Here is a 23645-nt window from a genome sequence, read left to right on the forward strand (position 1 = left end):
TTAGAATTCAATTACTTATTTATAGAAATGTTCGAAGCCACGATTTAAATTTTATTATTCGAAACATGAAATCTATTTTCAAAGACTGTTAAAAAAAGTTTAACTAAATTATTTATTTATTTATTTATTTTTTTGTAAAAGCTTAAGAAAAAATTGTGACACACACAAATTATCTACTGTCACAGATACTGAGTTTAGCAAGATTTAATCTGTTTCAGATTTTGGCAACTTTGTCAGCCGGAATTTGAAACATATCTATTTTAAGCTGTCATAATCAATCATAATCTAATAGAAATGCATCATAAAAATGAACTGTCATGGACGTGCATAGAGAATCAAAACATTCCATTAGGTATTCAAATTCGAACAAAAATTTTACCAAAACATGAAGGAGTAAACAAAGGGGTGAATAAGGGATATGTTTTTCATCTATTGAACTTATATCATAACACTTTCCAATGCATTTTAACCCTTTTATGAATGTGCATCCATGTGTATTATGTAGTCACGTGGAGAGACATGCTTCTGACGTCATAAAGGAAATTCATATTTGCTACTATCGGAGAGAAGGACGTCGCACTCATAACACGCACGCGCAGACTAAAAAAGATACTTGTAGTGAATTACTGATTAGAAAATTTTGACCTATTTATTTTGATACCGTTTTTTTTTTCCAAAATTTTTTTTTTTTTATGAGGGAGTGGAACTTATTATATAGAGTGAGATCGCTTAAATATTTTTTTCAGTTTTATTTTTAAAGATTGGTAGCGAATTTGAATTCGTTGGATTTCTTTGAATTACTTGACTTAGGTAAAATAATTTATTATGTAATTAAAAAACTTAATAAAAAATATATTTTATTTTATTTTCTCTCAAATTAAAATATTCTGTCTACTGCTTACTATAAAATTAGAAAATATTTTCTATTGACCAGTGGCTAACTAAAGTATTTTTATTGGTAAATGCACACGGAGTCCATTTTCAAGGAAAAAGGTGGTAACCAAATTTTGCGCCATAGTTAACTGCTATAAATATTTTATAGTTGATTAGAAAAATTAAATTTGATTAAAATAAACAAGATTATATAGGCAAACTTTATATTATTCGTTACGAAATAAACTCTCAGTGGTACTTATAAATAATATCTATATTAGGAGAAATTATCGAAACTTTTATGCATCAAAACTTTTAGCTTATTGTAACAGATTAATGGGGAAAACGATTTCCATATGAATGGTATCAGCCTTACTGATAATCCATACTTCATACAGAAAATTTAATTCCTTGATCAGTAGCAGAAACCAAAAATCATTTGAATGATTTGCAACGCCATTAAATTTATCTGCTGAGAGTGGGGTATAATATTTGTATTCAAATTGCTCTTCGTAGATTTGCAAAAATTTAAAAGGCAAGAGGGTGTAATACAATACTTAAATAAAATTTGAATTGTGATCTACACTTTTAGAAACTTCTAGTAAGAAATGGTTAAATAAAAATTTATTTAATTTTTATTTTATTTTATCGAATAATAGTCAAATAACCATGAATAAGATGGCATTCAAACTGCTAACTGTGGGAAAAACCGTTTATCAACTGTTTCACCTAATACGGTTAAAAAGCCAGAATTTTATTGCAAGAATTAGACCCACCTAATGAAGTCACTTAGCACCTTGCTGGTGGGTACACATTATAGCCGAAGAAACTAATCAGTCATTCTTATGGTCAGCAGAATGGGGGTTTGGATCCCAGCATTGACACCCCAATATTTCCTCCATTCCCTTCAGCGCATGAAGAATTTCCAGTGCTTTGCTCACACTGTGACCCTATGCTGTTTGAATACGATACCCTCATTTGCGCATAGATGGCAGCACCATAAGGCAGTTAAAATATCATCAATGTCCAGTTAAATGTCTTTTTAACGGTTTTGAAACCATGCTAGTTGTAAATGGTTAAAATCTGTACAGTTTTTTATTCATGGTTTTTTAACCATACTAGTTTTAAACTGCTTCAAAACTGTAAAAATAAAAAGTTTTTTAGCCGTAAAGTTTGCCTTTAATTGTATGGATGGACTGGTGTTAGCTATTTTACCATAATTTTCGAATCAAAACTCTAACAGTGTCTGTGGAGTGTTTTGTTTCAGAACTGCTAGCACATGTTTTTAAAATAAAGCGTGGTATGAGACAAGAGGGTAGTGAAGTATGGGGAAGCGCAACACATTGTAACATAGGAGTGTTAAAAATATGGGAAAAAAATTTGACAGCTTTTATGGATGGTCATAAACAAAAAAAAATCTGCAAAAAAGTAAAATCAAAGCAATCTAAAATTTTGAAAATTACTAAATTTCACTTGCAAGAAAATTGCATTTCAAGCGATGTTTTAATGTTTTAAAGAGTAAAACAAGCGTGATGAAGACAAGGGAGCAGAAAAAGTTTGAAAAAAAAAAGTAAGAAAGGAAAAAGAAAAGTAGGTTTCTGAAACTTGAGCAAAAATGTTTAAAAATAGTCCAGAAATAAATAACAGCTCAATTTGAAAACCCGAAGTATTGAAAAATGAAATAATACTATATAATTGCTTCTTTATTTTTGAGTACTTTTATTGATGAATTTCTAATTATAAAAATTTTAATAATAGCAAAATTTAATGAAGTAATGTAGCAACTTATTGAAAATTCACGACTAGTAAATTTAAATGAACAAATTACTAAATCTGTAGAAAGTATTTTTTTTCTTTATAGTTTGGAAACAAACATTTGTTAAAATAAATGAATTTAGTGCAAAGATTTGAATTTATAGAAAAACGTGAAATAAATGAAATTGTTAATATCGATACTGAAGTGAGTAGCTGCTTTTAAACCAGCGTATTATATTTCTATTTACATTTCATTTGTATTAAAAGGAATTTATAACAAATTTTATTTAGATCAAAAAATTAACATATTTTAATGAGAAATTTTGTACAGTTACAGGGGTAAAAAATATATAACTATTATCGTAATATAACTGCTGGAAATAAAAAGTGGTTAATTCTTGGAGTAAACATTAAATTAAATTTCAACCATATATTATTTCAAAATATTACGATTTGCTGGATCTTAGAGAAAAAATATGTTTGATCCATGTCTGTATAATAATATTCTCAAAGTCTATGGACACTCATTATACATTTTATATACTCATTTTATGAGTAATAAATATATAAACACGTTTTTCAAACTGGATTTCAAGTGCGCAAGAAGAAAATTCTGCAATAAAAATATTGAAGGCTTTCTGATGATCTAGAGTGCTTAAATTTCAACATAGTTTTTAACTCGGAAGAAAGTACAAGTAAAATTGGAGTAATGAAAATATAGTAATAACTTTCCTGACCATTACAAGCTGAACAGCCATAAAACCAACAAATAATTATAATGATAAAAACAACCACGCTTTTTAATTTAACTAAATAAAATATAATAGTTTTGTCTTGGTAAAACCTGAAACAAAATATGGTCAGCGTATTACTATCGCAACAAACTATTATTCCCACCGAAAATTTCCTCATATTTTTCGGTTTTGCTGCGACAACAATAAAATTTTCTCTTTATTATTCCAATTGAAAACGTAATTTTTAAAACTATTTTTATTCATTTCATTATATTAAATACAATAGCCATCATTTAAATGAACTTTAATGAAAAGTATCAAATATCATTGATGTATTATAGCTAGAAAATCAGAAAAGATACTTTTTGAAGTCTATTGTACTAAAATCAATTTTAACAATGCACGAATTCGAAATGTTACACCTTACCAGTTCTTTTGGTAAAAATATATAGTGTTTTAGAGATGTTTTTGAGTTTTTATATGGACTTACATTTTCAAAGCCAGAAAATTCAATTTATGGCTGTAGGAGCCAAAACAGATCTGAAAGACGTCTTTGATTTCAATGGAGCAATCGATTCTTGAAATTGCATTGCAGATTGAACAAAGGGAAAGGTTCGAAAATTCGAATTCTTCTTTGGAATCAAAGAAGACGGGGTTAGTGGGGTGTCATGGAACCATATCGTGTCACTACTGAAACCTCCATGTTCCGGATCTGGGCGGGACAGCAACATTTCTATTTTTTTTCCATCCTCCTTTTATCCCTTTGATGTTCAAGCATAATCGATGAGCCAACCCTTTGTTGTTGTTGGTTAAAAAAAAAGTTGAATCGTACTGAAAAAACAAGATTCTGCCAATTTTTTTAAAGCATCCAAGTCAGGCATAAAAGCGTATGAAGTTGTTGTGGATTCGCACGAATTCCTCTTGCGATCATCGAACTGGCATTTGTCGCGAATTGTCGCACTATGGACACACTTTGCGTTAAGAGAAAGTGCCGTAAATAAAAGAGAAATCACATTTAAATGGTATTGAGAAGTAAGTATTTAATTTATTCGAAAATGACAGAAATAAATTTCGTTTTGCCTCCTGGATTGGTCCTAATATGGTTATAACCCCCTGGATCCCATGGTTCATTCCTCATATTTCCATTACACTTACCATATGTGAAAAATGGTCTCAATTCAATTTTGTGTTGCTGTTGTAGTTCATTTACGTTGTGTTAGAGCTGCACAATGGGCTATTGGCAACAGTCTGGTAAACATCCTTCATGATGATCCGAAGACATGCCATCACAATTTTGATCCGATGGCACCCCCGGTTCTGTAGTCCGACGACGCACGTTATGTCGAGCACTTTACGGTAGAACAGTTTCACGAGGACCAATACCACACACCCTCGGTCCCTAAGCAGACTAATCTAAGTGGTCACCCACCCGTACACTGACAGCAGCCAGTGATGCTTGACTTCGGTGATCTGCAGGGAACCGTGTCTTAACGATCAGTCCACTGCATGATTTCAATTTTGAGATCTAATATAATCAGGGTAAAACTGTATTGGAAAGCGAGCATTTTATTTGTTCCAAAACGACCTTCAAAATTGTTTTTGCCTCCTCGACCGAAATGGCCATAAGCCCATAGACCCCGTAGTTCATAATTTAATTCATGAAGTAACTGCATCAAAATTACTAAATATAAGGAGATTAAAAGTATAAACTAAATTTGGTGGTCTAATATAATCAGGGTAAAACAGTATTGGGAAGCAAGCATTTTATTTGTACAGAAACGACTGAATTTTTTTGTTGCCTCCTCGACCGAAATGATCATGAGCCCATAGATCCCGTGGCTCATAACTCTTTAAGTAACTCCGCCAAAATTACTAAACATAAAAATATTAAAAGCCTAAATTTAATTTTGCTATTTAATATAATCAGAGTAAAACGGCAAGCATTATATTTATAAGAAAATGATTGAAATAAATTTCGTTTCGCCTTCTGGACTTCTCCCAATATGATTACAATCCCTTGGGTCTCATAGCTCACAACTCGTGAAGTAACTCCATCAAAATTACCAAATGTGAAAAAAAAAATAAAACTAAATATCTTAGTTGAATTTTATAATCTTATATAATCAGGGTAAGGTGGTGTTGGAAGCAAGCATTTTATTCAAAAAAAAAAAAAAAAATTTGAAAAAAATTTCTTTTTTGTCTTTTTGACTGGAATGTTCATAAACTCATCGACCCCGTGGTTCATAGCTAGTGAAGTAATTCCATCAAAACTACTAAATATGAAAGGATTTCAATTTTTTAATTTAATATAATCAGAGTATAACGGTATTGGAAAGCAAGCATTTTATTTATACAAAAATGACTGCAAAAATTTATTTTTAGCCTCCTGAACCAGACTTTACAAGGCCATAATCCCTAAGACTCCAAGGTTCATAACTCATAAAGTAATTCCATCAAATTACTAAATATGAACTTAATAAAAGTGCTTGATCAAGTCTGTAATATATTATAACACTAAGAAATGTATGAAATATTTTTTTAACATTTGATTTTTAATAAACATTAATTACATCTGAGCATTTATTATTGTCTCTTTCTAAAGTCACTACTTTCCGTAAATCCTAACTAATTAAAAGATTTCACGAATCACTTGCGATATACTTTTTCTTAAAATTTTAGAAAACAATTAATATTTAAAAAAAGTTCAAAAATTCAAACTAAAAATTTTATGAATGCAAAATGACATTTTCAACATTTCCTATCAATTATAAATGCTAAGTGACATTTTCAACATTTAATATCAATTATAAATACTTGTGAAAGCTACTGAAAACATATTTGTTCTTTTAACATTTGTAATAGAAATAGGCAAAACACCATAATTTACAACTAACACCAAAACATTATGGTTTTATGGCACATTATCTTAGTGGATTAAGTATTAAATATTATTTTATTTTGATTACTTTATCAATATAGATCAAAACATAAAATGTGAAAAACAATTAAAATATGTATTTAATAATATGTTTTAATATGCATAAATTGATATTTATTACATAGTAAAATCACGACTGAAATGCGCCTTTAAATGCATATTTTTTTCTTCATAAAGTAACAGTAATTTTGAAATAAGAAGGTATGTATTGCACTATTACAGTGTATACTTAAAACTTAATATATTTAAAAAAATTGTGAAACTAAGTATACATAACAATAGAATTTAAGTAAAATAAAAAAAAGGGATATATATTCTTTATATTTTACATCGAGTTTCGTTTTACCATTGAAATTTCTACTTTGAAGTTTTCCAAAAACTCAGTTATTTCCAGAATTTATATTATACTATTCTGAGAATAACTCAAAAACTTGGATTCAAATTAGGATTACAGATTGTGCCAAATTTTTTTCTAGACAGCATGAAGAAAAGAAACGGCAGAAAAAAATTTCGCGGAAGAAAAAAAGTTTCAAGAATTTCGTAGGCCACCTTAAAACTCAATTTTCAGTCTTTTCTTATGCCAGTGAAATGAAAGTATTTCGAAAAAATTTCTGGTGCTTTTTCTTATTTACTTATTTAAAACAGAACGGAAAATAGGAACGAAGTTTCTGTTTAAAAATGATCGAAATGTTCTTTTTCTATTCTTTCACCTAGTTCTATCATTTTTCTCTATATTCTGAAGGAAGGAAAGAAAAAAAAATGTGGAAAAATAAAATATACAATTGTGTTCCTTTTTATTTATTTTATCTATATTTTTTTTGAATTTCTACCCTTTCAGTAAAGTTTATTGTGCAAGTACATTTTTTCTTAACTAAGCGCGTGCATTTTTCTTCATATTTTTTAAGGAGCCTTCGTCTCGACATAATGTCTAACATACTAAAAAATAAACCAGCTATGATGGATTATGGAGCAAACTATTTTCCACTCTCATCCTTTAGAAATCTTGGATTGTAATATGAAAAGTTTTTATAAAAAAAGTACTCCAGTTTTTTTTTACACCCATTGAATCCGGAATTCGATCCTTGCTTTCTGGCTACTCATTTCTTTCCCGTCAAAGATACAGTATACAGCTCTATATTCATATTTTTTATATTGTGAATAGAGTTATTAACAGATAGATTAAAATTTTGTTTCATATAAAAGGAATAAGAATAAAAATTAGAAGCTTGTTGGAGGTGTTTGAAATTATTTTAATACATTCGATGAGATTAAAAATAGTTTAATAATAGTTTTAATTTACAGATATATGTCCATCACATAATTTATTGCATTGCTATAAGAACTAAAAGAGCTATAATGGATTAAATATTGAAAAACAATCCAGCTATGATGAATTAAATACTGATAATATACTAGCTATGATGGTTTACTTACTAAAAAATAAACGAGCTATGCATTATTTATTGTAAAACTAACTAGATGTGATGGATTACATATGAAGTTTTAAACAATTATTTTTATGGCAAATTGTATGCGAAAATAAATCACCTGTCATGGTTTACAAAGAAACAAAAATAGCATTTAGGATGGATTACATCCTTAAAATAACCATGATGGTTTATGGAACAAACTATTTTCTACTCTCATTCTTAAGAAATCTTGAATTGTAAGATAAAGAGTTCTTTTTTTAAAATATATTCTAGTTTTTTTTACATCCTTTAAATCTAGAATTCAATCCCTGCTTTCTGGTTACCATTGTCTTTCCCGTTAGAGATACAAAATACAGCTCTACTCATATTTTTATCTTGTGACTAGAGTTATTGAATGGTAGATAAAAATTTTGTTTCTCATGAAAGTAATAATAATCAAAATTTGTTTGAGTTTAAATACTGATAATATACTAGATATGATGGTTTACATACTAAATAATAAACCAGTTAGGAATTATACATTGAAAAACTAACTAGATGTGATGGATTACATATGAAATTTTAAACAATTATTTTTATGGCAAATTGTATGCGAAAATAAATCACCTGTCATGGTTTACAAAGAAGCAAAAATAGCATTTAGGATGGATTACATCCTTAAAATAACCATGATGGTTTATGGAACAAACTATTTTCTACTCTCATTCTTAAGAAATCTTGAATTGTAAGATAAAGAGTTCTTTTTTTAAAATATACTCTAGTTTTTTTTTACATCCTTTAAATCTAGAATTCAATCCCTGCTTTCTGATTACCATTGTCTTTCCCGTTAGAGATACAAAATACAGCTCTACTCATATTTTTATCTTGTGACTAGAGTTATTGAATGGTAGATAAAAATTTTGTTTCTCATGAAAGTAATAATAATCAAAATTTGTTTGAGTTTAAATACTGATAATATACTAGATATGATGGTTTACATACTAAATAATAAACCAGCTATGAATTATACATTGAAAAACTAACTAGATGTGATGGATTGCATATGAAGTTTTAAACAATTTTTTAATGGCAGATGGCATACTGAATTAAATTTGCTGTCATGGTTTACAAAGAAAAAAAATAGCAATTAGAATGGATTACATGCTTAAAATAATCTAGCCATGATGGATTATGGAAGAAACTATTTTCCACTCTGATTTTTAAGAAATCTTGAATTGTAATATGAAGATTTTTTTTAAAAACTACTCTATTTGTTCCCCACACATATTGAATATAGAATTCAATCCATGCCTTCGGGTTACTAATTTCTTTCCCGTTAGAGATACGATATACAGCTATATCCATATTTTTATCTTGTGACTAGAGTTATTGAATGGTAGATTAAAATTTTGTTTTTCATAAAAGTAATAAGAATAAAGACTTGTTTGAGTTTAAGTACTGATAATATACTAGCTATGATGGTTTACATACTAAACAAATAAATCAGGTATTAATTATATATTGAAAAGCTAACTAGATGTGATGGATTGCATATGAAGTATTAAACAATTTTTTTATGGCAGATAGCATACTAAAAAAAATTTGCTGTCATGGTTCACAAAGGAAAAAAAAAGTAATTAGGACGGATTACAAGCTTAAAATAATCAAGCCATGATGGATTATGGAAGAAACTATTTTCCACTCTCATTTTTAAGAAATCTTGAATTGTAATATGAAGAGATTTTTTTAAACTACTCTAGTTTTTTTCCACACATATTGAATATAGAATTCAATCCATGCTTTCGGGTTACTAATTTCTTTCCCGTTAGAGATACGATATACAGCTCTATTCATATTTTTATCTTGTGACTAGAGTTACTGAATGGTAGATTAAAATTTTGTTTCTCATGAAAGTAATAATAATAAAAGCTTGATCGAGTTTAAGTACTGATAATTTACTAGCTATTATGGTTTACATACTAAAAAACAAACCAGCTATGAATTATATATTGAAAAACTGACAAGATGTGATAGATTACATATGAAGTTTTAAGCAATTTTTTATGGCAGATTGTATACTAAAATAAATAGGCTGTCATAGTTTACAAATGGAAAAAATAGTAATTAGGATGAACTATATGCTTAAAATAACCTAGCTATTATGAATTATGGAAGAAATTATTTTCCACTCTCATTCTTAAGAAATCTTGAATTGTAATATGAAGAGTTTTTTTTAAATACTCCAGTTTTTTCCCCACATCCATTGAATCTAAAATTCAATCTATGCTTTCTGATCAGCCATTTCTCTCCCGTTAGAGATACGATATACAGCTTTATTCATATTTTTATCTTGTGACTAGAGTTATTGAATGGTTGATTAAAATTTTGTTTCTCATGAAAGCAATAAGAATAAAAGCTTGTTTGGATTGCTTGCAATTATTATTAAATATCGGAGGACATTAAAATTGGTATCACAGTATTATTATTTTAGAGATATATCCCCGTTATATAATTTATTGAATAGCAATAAAACTAAGTAAGCTATAATGGATGAACTACTGGAAAATAATCCAGCTACTATGAATTAAATACTGATAATATACTAGTTATAATGGTTTGCATACTGAAAAATAAACCAGCTGTGAATTATGTACTGAAAAATAAACTAGATTTGATATATTACATATGAAACTGTAAACCATTTTTTGTGGCAAATTGTATACTAAAAATAAATCAGTTGTCATGGGTTGCATGCAAATAAATTAATCAATTAGGATGGATTACATGCTTAAAATAACCTAGCAATGCTGGATTATGGTACATGGTACAAACAATTTTCCACCCTCATTGTTCAGAAATATTGAATTGTGATTTAAAAAGTTTTTTAAAAATAGTAATCCAGTATTCGATCCATGTTTTTAGTTACCAATTTTATCCCCACCTGAGATGCTGTATTCAGCTTTATTCATATTTTTAATTTATGAATAGAGTTATTGACTAGTGGATTAAAAGTTTCTTAAATTAAATCTTGAATATAAATTTCAATTCTAATTTGAATTTTTTTTAAAAATTTAATTTTGTTTTGAATTTTAATTTTTCTTATATGAGTTATATTTTTTCTTTTTATTTCCTTTTTTTAAAATTTAATTTAATGTATTTGGGGAAATGAATGCTGTTCTCATAATAGTTTTGATTCAAGAATGTATGTCCGTTGTACGATTGATTGGAAATCTCTAGAAACTTAATCCATAATAAAGGATTAAATATTTGAAAAAAACCAGCTATGATATATATTCCAGAAATAAACCAGCTATTATGATTTACATGCTAAAATATAAAGCAGTTATGATATATTACGTCTTGAAATATAAACCAACTGTGATGAATTATACATACGAAATTATGAACCATTATTTATGGTAATTTACACATCGAAAATTAAGTTGTAATGAGTTGTAATGACATATAAAAAAATACATTTATGACAGATCGCTTCTACAAATCAAGCTATGATGAGTTATGGTATCAACGATTTTTCACGATTATCGTAACAAGGATTAATAATGTATCAATATCTAAATAACTAGCGGTTACTACTTATTTAGAAAGCATGCATCCAAATTCCTGATGAAACTTACATCGGAGTTAATGAGTTAATGAAATAAAATTGCAGAAACTCAATTGAATTAAATTTTTTTTTCATTTGAAACGAAAACTAAATTGAAAAAAAATATTTATAGTTCTTTCTTTTGAATAGCCTTTGTTTCAAAATTCCAGCACATTTTTTTTTCAAGCTTCCGGCACTTTGCTTGATGGTATCCACTTATATACTAGTAATTTAGGTATTATTAGGTAACTTATATTTGAATAACTGTTTAAATTGCAAATTTTGTGCCGTACGAAAACATATTTTACTCATTTGTTTAAAAAAATAAGTTTTATATGTGATGTTAAAAAATATTAACATATTAAATTGGTTGACAGGCTGTAAAAATGCAGGAAAAAGAATACTTAAACATGATTTTGTTTAAAGTTTGAATGTACTTAAAAATTAGATTATATCATGATATTTATAAATAGAAGAGAGGCATTTAACTCTGAAGAGATTTTTATATTTTTCTTGTCAATATTAACAGACTTTTGTAACATAAGAGATATTAATATCTTAGGCAACTAACGCTATGTCATCGCAAACTCGAAACTAATTAAATCAATATCATTATAGTTGAAGGCTTTTAAGTGATTATTAGAGCGTTTGATTTGAAATATTTATAGATTATATATATATTTATAAAGCTATTTATAGATCAGAATTCACATTAAAAGAATAAAATTTACTGATTATATAGATATTTATATATTTATCTATAGATTAGATTTCACATTTACTTCTTTAACCTTTCACAATATTCTCCATCATGGGAATCTCATGCGAGTTTGATTTAAGACCTTATAATATTATATTAAATATTTAATTTTGTAACATAATATAATAGGAATAGTCGACAATTTTATCGAATTAAATTTGAAATATTATCTATTAATAGATATTCGATGAAACACGCAAACATTTCAAAGCTTTCTTACACAGAATGGTATAATATTAATTTAATTAAAAAAGTGACGATGCAGAAAAGTTATAGGATTGAGTTAAGCTTATGTTTAGTTGGACTTCAGTCATAAACAATTAGAATTGTTACTCGAAATAAACTATTAGAGTTGTCAGTCGAAATAAATTAATATTATTTCATTCTTTTTAAAAGAAATATATTAAATTAATTCGTTTAATAATAGTACATTTTATAAATATATTTTCGAATTATCATGCGATAATTTCACAGCCTTCCTTACTAGAAAGGAATATTATTAGTCTTAATTAAAAACCATGATAATGCTGCAAAGTTTAAGAATGAACGAAATTTATATTTATCTGAAATTCAGTTATAAACAATTAGAATAATTGCTAGAAATAAGCTACTAAAGTAATTGATGGAATGAAACTAATATAGTTCATTTCTTTTTTTAAAGAAATATACTAAACTAAACTAGATACTAAATCAATTCTTTTTATAATTAAAAAAAAGTAAAACTTTTTTCCATAAACTGTATAAAATTTAATTTTTAAGGCATTTATGCTTTCTCAATTTCTGTTTTCTTGAAAATATTGAAAATAAAAATGATATTTTAAAAATGAAACACTCTTTTTCAAAGTATAATGTATTAACAATGTTTTTTATATGTAAATAAATCTAGAAGATATTTTCGTATATATAGTTAAGCTAAATAAAAAAACCAATTCATATCCATTGCATTCATTCAAATGGAAATATTAATTTAGTTAACTAAATTATATTCTAAAAAAATTTACTGAACAATTTTTTTTAAAGTCATTTATAACTTTGTAGTTCATGTTTATTTGAAAATATTGGAAATAAAATTGACATTTTTAAAATGAAATGCTTTTATAAATTATAATGTACTAAAAGGTTTTTATTTATTTATAAACTGAACTAAAATAATTCTTATAATGATAAATAAGCGTTTTTTAATTTATAAACTCCAATAAATTTATTTCGTAAAGCATTTATATTTTTATATTTTGGCTTATTTGAAAATATTCAAAACTAAATTGATTCTTCTAAATTGAAATACTTTCCCAAACTATAATGTATTGTAAAGGTTTCTTATATGTAATGAACCTAAATATTTTTCCTTAGATAGTAAGGCAAAATAAGAATTCAATTTGGGCCAGAGAATGCTTTTATTAAATTTAAACCGTAACTAAATATAAACTTTATCATAACGAAATCATGATATGACCATTTCAATTTAGCTTTCCAAAAATAACGTTTTTTTCTTTTTTCATTTTTTTTATGTATTGTCATCTCTTAAAAATATTTTCATTTCTTCTTTCTCCAAACATTTTGCTCTCTCTCCAAAACAGACATAAAAAAAAAAGAAACAGAACATATGAAATAATTTTTCATTTCTCGTTACAAAATTTCCTAAATGTCATTTTCCTTTTATCATTTATCTTTCGTGCAATGCGTCTGTCCAATTTCATTTATTTTAGCCGGACTATAAAATTTTTCAATCTAGGTCAGGGACTACAATTCTGAGGGAAATGACCAAGGTCTCAACGGAAATAAAATAGGACGGCGTTTGGAAAACTTTTACTACCTTCCATTCCATGTGTCCTAACAATACAAACTAATTGGGAAGGAATTTCCAATTGTGGGACAATTGTAAAGCTAGGAAATAACACATTCGTCACTCCCACCAGCATTTAATGGATGTTTCCTTGTTCGGAATTGAATTATTAAATGTAAGATTTCAACACAAAAGATACTGATTTCAACTAAATGAAAGTGAAAAAACTTTTTTTGAAATAAAAACTTTTATAAAGCGTATCACTACACCTAATTTCAGAGCTATTTTTGCACACATAATAGGAAAAAAAGTTATTACACTAAGTGATGCATGTCTTACCGTTATTTTAAGCGCAGAAAATAATAATTATTCAAAATTATTATGAGGATTTAATGAATGCATTTTTTATAGAAACTTGTTAAATTTATTATTTTCAAGAAATATATACAAGAAATATATATTTTACGAAACCGTAATATGAACCATTTAAATATGAGCAAGAATTTTATAAACTGCAGTTCAGATCAGGGTTTTAAATGTTTCTGCTTCTAATTGATTATTTCTTTGTCATCTGTGATGTTGTTTCGGTAACGAGGTTCATTTTGAATAATTATTTTATTGTTGAGATCGTTACAAATTACCATTTATTAAATAAAATCATTAAACACAATGCTTTAAAATAAAAAAAAAACAACAAAAACATATTAGGTCAATGTTCAAACATATCTATCTATCTATCTATCTATCTATCTATCTATATATATATATATATATATATATATATATATATATATATATATATATATATATATATATATATATATATATATATATATATATATATATATATATATATATATATATATATATATATATATATATATATATATATATAATCACTGCTTCATAGATATGTATTTATAAAAACTATCTTTGCCATATTTCATATTACAAACCAAAGTTCAGTTTCTGTATTGTTACAGTTAAATTTTACAATAGTTATTCATATATATATTAAAAAAGAAAGCAGTCATTTAGTAATTTTAAGTTATTTATTGAAAAGTCTTGATAGTAATATATTAAATGTGTGGCTCTAATTGACTATCATTTGTCCCAAGTTTTAAAGTTGAATTGAAAAATTTAAAGTGTATAATGTAAAAAATATCTGTACTACAGAAAAAACATTTTTTACAGAAAAAAACTGCTTAAAAATAAAAAAAATATTTTTTTATGTTTTTAATCATTACCTGTGAGCTGCCAAAAAGTTTTGCTTATTTTTTTAAAAATTTTCTCCTTATATTTGAAGTTTAAAGCTGTTTTTCACAAAACAGCTTTGCTATGTTTTTCACCCTAATCATAAACGGACAAAAACCGTAAATTCAAATTCTAGTTTTTGCCACACAGTTTTGCTAACCGTAAGGTTACTTCCTATTTTTTCATATCATTTTAAAATTATTTTCTAGATTTGCTCTTACTTTTCAAAAATTAAATTATTTTATGGTTTTGAGCATCGTATAAATAAAGTTGAGATTCTACAACGTTGTCCAATTGATACTCTGCCTGATTGATATCTGTCTTTAGAAATAATTTTTCGATAAGTTAAATAGCCAGACATTTTTATAAGCGTGGGATATAGTTTTAAATGTTTTTACTCTTTAATACAATTTCAATATGTAAGACTTTTAAGATAAAGCCAGTCTTAAAAGTATTCTTCACAGCCAAACACTAGAGATATCTTGGTACTAGAGACAGAACCTCCGTCTCCTAATAAACTGACCCAGGTTCGAGTCCCGGCGTTGATTGGTCATGTGAATTTAATAATTTTTTTTTATTAACAAAGTTTTCTTTTGTTAAAATAACAGAAATTTTTTGCTAAAGTTGCAGAGTTTGTTTGTCCTACTTTATTTCTCTCAATATTTTTCAGCGAAATAAGCGATTTTATACCGGTACACTATCTGACAGTTTTCCCCTAAAGTTTTGGAATGCGTCACAACAAATTAATGTATTAATGTATAGGGAATAAAAGGAAATACAAGTTGTAAGGAATTCTTGAGAAGAAAGTTGAGGATGCTAGAGTTTAAAAATATAAGTTAGAAAAACTAATGATGAAAACAATGTTACGTAAATAATTTAATTCCATTGAATTAATGTCATATTAATTATTCATGTTCTGCTTTCTCGCTTCAGCTCCTACTTCGTGTCGTTATGATATACGGCCGGGTTTGTCGATTATTTCGATGGATTCTCTCCAGTTTGCCTCGTCTTCAGATGATTGTCAAGTTCAGTGTGACAGTGAGGCGACATTTAATTGCAGAGCATTCACATATACAAGCAACAGATGTTTTCTGAGTGGGGACGATTCCGTCAGTCTCGGACCTATTGTCTTGCCAGAAAAGCCTGGAGCAACATATGGAGAAAAGAAATGCGTTCTTGGTAAGTATCCTTTTCATGAGGACGGATTCAGGAGTTCAAACTTGCTAAAGATTAGAATGTAAACTTGCAAACTCTCGAAAATCGCGATTCAGCATTTCTTAAGATATATTTTGTAATTTTTAACAATCATTTTGATATGAAATCAAGGGACTTTTGATGAAACGCAACATTGCTCTATCCCATGCAATCCAACAGCTCTCAAGCATTTTTTAATTATTTGATTTTAAGACTGATTATTTTGAAAGATGGAATATTACAGATGGTACTAGTGCTCTCATTTACCAAGTGAGTGAGTTTACACTGTACAAAAATTCCAGATCGAATTGTGGTAAAAACTAAAAGCACTCAGGGTTACGGTACTTTTTACCATTTTTATCGGAACATATCATGGAAAAGAATCTGATATCCGTAAATTTTACAGCAATAATTACCGTAGCAATCACTGAATCATTCTAATTAAATATATAATACTTTAAAAATTTAGAGACACAATATTTATCGGCAGAAACGGATTTTTCGGTAAAAATGGATTTTGAGGATGATTTACAGTAAAAGTGCCGGAATTTTACATCATAATTTGTTCCTGATTTTTTTACAGTGTGGTTCTTATGACTGATTATACATACACCTCTCTTTTTATGATTTCCTATCAATTAAGTAGTTGATATGTTGCTCTAAGAAAGCAACACGAAGACGAATCGTGGGTTAGAGTCCCCTTGTGTCAGGCTAACCGTGGGAAGTTTTCATGGTTTCGCTCTCCATATAACTCAAATGCGGGCTGGTTCCATCAAAAAGTTCTCCACGGAGGCAAAATTCCTCCCAATACAGGATCCAAGAGTTCCCTTGTCTTCTGAATTGGGTTAAAAATTACATGGCTACGGAGTGGAACATTAGTAGTCGTAAGCCCAAAAAATTGGGTCGGCTGTTCAACGACGGTTATAAAACAAAATAAAATTTTCAAATATGAGCAAACAGTACTTTTATCAATTTAACAAAATGTTTTTCGAAGCATTTCCGAGTAAACACAGCTTCGTTAAAAGTGAATAAGGTGTCTATTTTGTACTGGGAAGTATCTTCAAATTACTTTCAGCAAAATTATAAAAAAGCTTGCCAGTGATTAAAATAACAAAGTTGAAATTTAACTTTTTTTCTCTTCAACATTAAATTTTTATAAGCAAATTATCTATCCTTTATCGTTTGTACTAATGAGTTAAAAAGTTATATCACATTCGATGCTTGTTATCAGTTTATAATGATATCAATTGAGCAATCTATAGTCTAAACCACAATAAATCTCTTGGTTACTGCTGTCTTTAATGAAGAGACCTAGGAACAAACGTTACCAGCTTTAAGGCTTTTGATATCTTGATTGCTTTAAATTAAAAAAGTGAACTGATATGCAACAGATAGTTTTATGAAAATGAAAGGCTCCGAAAAAGCTTAATACTTAATATTTGATTCACTAAATTTGCAACTCAATTTATCCCTTATATAATAACAGCCATTCAAACATTTCGGGTCAAATTTTTTAATGTAAAATAACGATACAGTAATTTCATGTTATTCAGCGAAGATATCTAATTGAGTTTCAAATGCATGTTCTCAACGGGATAAAAGGAGATAAAGCTGTTGTCCCTAAAGCTACGATTGACATACGCTATATAATCTATTTAAAGGATATGAAAATCAATCAACCGTCCATGCATAGCTAAGAGCAGGAGATGACAGGTTAATCAATGTCTTGGAGCCAACTTGTGAAATAATGTATTTTTCAATGAAGAAAAAAAAACATTTCAACTATAATTATTGAATCTAACTCATATAATTACAAATTAATATAAACTATCGATAAACTTCATGGATTATATACATGTTATTTACTATAAACCTTTTTCAGAGCAATGTACTGGAGGTGCCTTCACTTACGAGAAAATGACTGGTTTTGTTTTAAGATCAGCAGTGCAGAACTCAATAATGGTGAGCAATCCAGGAAGCTTGGGAAATACTCTAGAATGTCAAGAGTATTGTCAGCGAGATGGGTTAGATTGTCCGGCATTTTCGGTGAACTATCAGAATATGAGATGCGATAAACTAGATCGAAATTCTCAAGGTCGAACTCAAGATCTCATACCCAGGGACGGAGAAAACTATTTTGAAAAGATTTGTCTCAGAGGTAAGAAGGTGTTTAATGTAAAAATTAATGGCAATCGATAGTTTTACGAAAAGAAATTAATATATTATAGACTGATTGCCAGCTTTTATGGTAGCTGTATCTCTCCAAAACATCGTTACTTTCTAAGGTAATTGACTCTATACTTCAAAATAGATTCAGTTACGATTAAAATTTGAAAATTTTAATCTTATCACACCAAAGTTTCATTATTTCAATGACATTTTATACATTAGTATGTAGCCACAATGGCATAATGATTAAAGCACCAAACTTTAATTTTGAAATGTAAAACACCACGGTAAAAAGTACCGACACTTTGGATGTCTGTACTTTTACAACAAAAATGAACTTTACTGTTTTTCACGCAGCAAAAAAACCTGATATACCTTTATTTTTATAGAAGTATTTAGTATAAAATCACTAAATCACTGCAATTAATTAAATAAATAGTAGTTAAAACAATTACGGCATAAAATTTTCCTGTAGAAATGAATTTTAAGGATGATGCACCCAGGGTGCTATAACTCTTTGCCGTGAAATGACCCTGAAAGTTTTGTAATGTAGTACTTGGGTTCGATTCCTGAAAGTGGCAGGTGACTCACAGAGCTTCAGATCAAAAGATACCAACTCGTGTAGTTTGCTGGCATGCAAAGTTTATCACAAAATCTGTTATAATAACCAAATTTTAAAAAAAATCCGGAACTCTTACAGGTCAAACGTGGTATAATTAAAAACCTATAAAAACCAAAAATTATGGCAGACTCCCAGAAAACAATTCTGACAATCACATTTACAATAATATTTTCTGAATGCATATTAATTATTTTATCAATACCTAAACAAATAAAAATTTTATTTACAAATTCATCAAAAACCACTTTTAAGTCAATTTTGAAAATAAAATAGGCTACATTATCAAATGAATGCTTGAAAAACATTACCATAATCTAAGCAATTCTATGACCACTGAAATTTTATTTTGTTTCAAAGAATTATAATTTTTTTTTCATTGATTAAAGGTAGTATCCATATGTTTTATGTCTTCAAACTTTATTAAATTTAAAGAAACATAGCAAAACAGTCTCGAAATAAATAGAAATTCATCAGAAAGTTGATGGAAGAAATAAGGTATTGCATATACTTTATTAAAAACAGCTGTTCTATCAAGTCAAGATCAATCTATACGAACTAGATGACTAAATATATTAAAAACAACTGGAAATCAATAATTTACTTAAAGAACCGGAGATAAAGGCAAATATTTAATTAGATTTATTTGTGTGTGTTCTAATGAGATTCTTTCCATTATTTGAAAACTATTTTTATAGATTGAGTGCTTTTGATGTTTAATGTTAGAAAAAATATATCATCGGTTGTTCTCCCAGAAATTAACCTGTCAGTTCCCCTTGCTTTTAAAGATATGCAAAGATGTACAAAAAAGTAGGTATAATTATTGCCAAACTTCTCATTATAGGAAAAAGATGAATTTTTCAAAAAAAAAACGAATTCTGCTTTGAATTACAACAATTGAAAGAGCAGTAGCGTTTAAAATTTAAATGATTTTTCTGTACAACTTAATTATATAGTTGATTAGATGTTATGCAAAAAAACAGGGAATATCTGGTATATTTTCCGAGAAAAAAGGTTATTAGTCGATAAGCTAATTTCAGTATGATGAAAAGTTAATTAATGTTATAAGTATGAATTACTAAATAACGGAGCTTTTTTATTTATTAAGTCAAATTAATTTTTCAGTTGTTTGAAATGCGTAATTAGTTTCTGGGACGAAATATAAGAAATATGTAGTTTCAATGATTTAAAATTAAATTTTGCTCAGCCGTCGGTAAGATTATCAATATCTGGAGAATAAGAATGAGCCTGAAGTATTCAGATCATATTTTCTATTTTCATATCTTCGCTCTCGTTTTGAATAACTTGCCATTTTTCAAGAATTTTGTTTGATTTGGCGACAAATTTAGTTAAAATAATAAATTAAAGGGGAAAATTAGAAACTGAATCACTTTCTCAAAGTGAAGTGAAGAAGCTGAATCTATTTCACTTTTTGTACATAAAACTGATTTCTAAAGGTTTGTGTAATAGTTTCTTTTAAAGAAAGTTTTTAAATTTCTGCCTTTCATTAATTATTTTAGAGGCTTTATACCTAAGGAAGTGTTTTAGACTACTTCAAGATTTATAAATTTTACATAAATAACTATTTTCAAATATTAGTTGGTTGTCTTCTGCAAAATATCAAAAGTAGAATTTTTACTGATGAGTTATAACTTTTTTCACAATTTTGCGTATTAGTAATATTATCTACGAGAATAAAAGTAAGTCTATCTCAAACATTATCTCTTATAGATATTGCGAAATTAAAAAATAATGAAAAATTATATATTTAAGAGTATGTTTAAAAAAGTTTAAATTAAATAAAAATATTTTCGATTAAAGCGATTTAATACTTTTGAACTTTTTGAACTTTCAAAAACAAGTCAATTAAAACTTATATCATTGCTGTCATTTAAAAAAAAAGTATTACAAAATATTCAAAATATTATTACGTCTAATAAATATAAATAATTTAAAAATTGAAGAATCCGGCTATTAGCAAAAGTCTCCAGCTGTTTTTATTGCTTCAAGTTAATTGGAAAAGCCATGAGTACTGACATTTTTTGTATAAATGCTTAGGCTAATAAGGAGATGACGAGCTAATAAGGAGATTATGCATTCAGACTGAATTTTCTTAAGTTTATTGCAGAAGTATTTAATAAGACTATTAACAATGTTCTTTCACTTCTCCAGATTTAATATAAACTTACTGAAATGAATGAGGCTGATTTAGCAATGAATGAAACACTTTCTAATTAGCCTATATTTTTTGTGGGAACATAACAGTGAATCTAAAAAATGTGTCAGACTGATAATTTATACAGTATTTTCTCATTTAGTACAGCGTATAGAAAAAGTATTGCGGCTGTTTGAAAATAACCGTATAATTCAATTAGTCTAGTGCACTGTAAATTTTTTATATTATTTAGTTTAGTTTATTGCATATCTAATTTTGCATATTACAAAATAGGACCTGTAGCTACTGCTTGCAAAGATCGAGCTTGGGCTTTTGAAAGAGTTCTCGGGCATGAACTAGAAGCACAACTCTATGACCGTACCGTTCCATTTGTCCAAAGCAGACGAGATTGCGAAGAGTTATGCTTAGAAGAAAGAAGCTTCATATGTCGATCAGCACTCTACAATGACGATACAACAGAATGTAAACTAAGCAGAGAAGACAGGAGGACATTGCCATCATTTTACAGAAGAACAAATAATGTGAAAGTGAATTATTTAGAAAATCAGTGTCTACCAGGTGTGTGTATGATGTCTCAAATAGTTATTATTTTTAATACAGTTTGGTTATTCTTATAATATACGTAGAATGTATAATGTATGCATATGTATAAAATGTATAAGCTTTGGAATTAGCAAAAGTCAAATATTTTCCCTAGAAGGCCATAAAAAGCTAATTTTTGGTAGAATTATCTCTATTAATTCAGCTTAAACTGAATCTCTAGTTTTAGGTAATCATATCTCTATGATTGTCTAAGATTTTGATTACCTATGATTTTATGCATATGCATACGTAATGTATGCATATGTATAAAATGCATAAGTTTTGGAATTAACAAAAATAGTCAAATATTTTTCCTAGAAGGCCATAAAAAGCTAATTTTTGGTATAATTATCTCTATTAATTCAACTTAAACTGTATCTCTAGTCTAAGGTAATCATATCTCTATGATTGTAACAAATTTTAATAATCAGTATAAAATAATTGTTTTGTATAAATATATCATTTAAAACAATCTTGATTAAAAATTTAATGGATAAGCCTACGATTTTAATCTAAAGTGATTTTTTTTAATGACTTTTGAATAAAAGTTTTTTTTAACGTTATAAAAAATTTTTATTTTAATAATTTTTCGTCTTCTCTTTTCATTAATCTTTATTATATTTCTTTCTCTAGATTTTTAACTATATTTTAATCTCTATATTCTCTACACACAATTATAATAACTCAATAATTAAACAATTTAATTTTAACTTTCTCCACAGTTTTACAATCTTGTCCATATGAAGAAACTGCAGATTCGTATCCAACTTACACAGACCATATCCAAATGGTCAGCATCACATCTAACGAAGTATGTGAGCAGTTTTGTACTCAGTATCGTAGCTTTAACTGTCGATCATACGCATACTATTCAAGCAATGGACAATGCTTTTTGAGTGGTGATGACCGAGCTAGTGGTGGTTCTGGTGCGGTACAAAGTCGACCAGGCCTTGTTTATAATGAAAGGAAGTGTCCATCACTTACTCCCCCGACAGAAATGCCAACTACACCCACAACAGATCCACCACCTCCAAGTAAGAATTCTTTTTCTTATTGTTAGTTTAAAGTATTTTTGATTTATGCAGATAGAATAACTTTAACTTTGAATTTGTATCTGAAAAAAGATTATTTTGTTAAAAGTACAGTATAAGAAGCTCATGGTGAAACATAATTTCCCTTAATCACTATGGAGTTTTGCTCCCAGATCGTTGCTACTCGTCTTTTTTTTTCTTCTTTCCTCCAGACGTGGACACGTACTAGGCTTGCAAAACCCTTACCGTACCTAGGTTTGCAAAACCCTTACCCTGGACTGGTACCCCTCTGGCTACCAGTCCAGCTCGCCACAACCTGGCGAGCTAGCCTTATCAGTGGGAATTTATTTAAAAAAATTTGCATATTACATAATACAGATAAAATTTTTTACAGCAAAAAACAACATTGAAAGTCTTGCAGAAGTCAAAGAAGTGCAACACATTTGCTTCAGAAAAAACAATGACTGAAACAATAAATGAAAGAAAAAGAACATGAACAATAAAAAAAAGAATTTTGTTATACATTTAAAAATTTAAAAAAGAGAAATAAAAAGAAAAAGAATAAAGAAAGTGTATATAAATATAATGCATCATGTCAGACAAAAACGTCTGCCCTCTTAGTTGCTTCACAATCACTTTCGTTTCGTGAGAAAAAATGGATTCATTCAAAAAATTTAAATTTTTTTAAATTGGGGGCCATTCACAAAAATTTTTGTTGATTGAGAAACAAAGCTGTTAGTCTTTAAGGGCATTATAATAAC

At 27.9% G+C, this 23645-nt stretch overlaps 1 protein-coding gene across 1 annotated transcript in view; it reads left to right on the forward strand.

The window, feature by feature from the left end:
- The window catches only part of LOC107443837 (uncharacterized), a 138033-nt gene that overhangs the window by 62771 nt on the left and 51617 nt on the right, over nucleotides 1–23645 (forward strand). The window contains exons 5-8 of the mRNA XM_071179091.2: nucleotides 16047–16292; nucleotides 18190–18465; nucleotides 21545–21829; nucleotides 22576–22887. Coding sequence (XP_071035192.2) covers nucleotides 16047–16292; nucleotides 18190–18465; nucleotides 21545–21829; nucleotides 22576–22887 — 1119 coding nt within the window. The remainder of the gene's footprint in view (nucleotides 1–16046; nucleotides 16293–18189; nucleotides 18466–21544; nucleotides 21830–22575; nucleotides 22888–23645) is intronic.

The sequence above is a fragment of the Parasteatoda tepidariorum genome, chromosome 6 (genome assembly GCF_982258835.1).
Source record: "Parasteatoda tepidariorum strain Cologne lab strain chromosome 6, Ptep-v5.0, whole genome shotgun sequence".
In the NCBI taxonomy this organism is placed as follows: domain Eukaryota; kingdom Metazoa; phylum Arthropoda; class Arachnida; order Araneae; family Theridiidae; genus Parasteatoda; species Parasteatoda tepidariorum.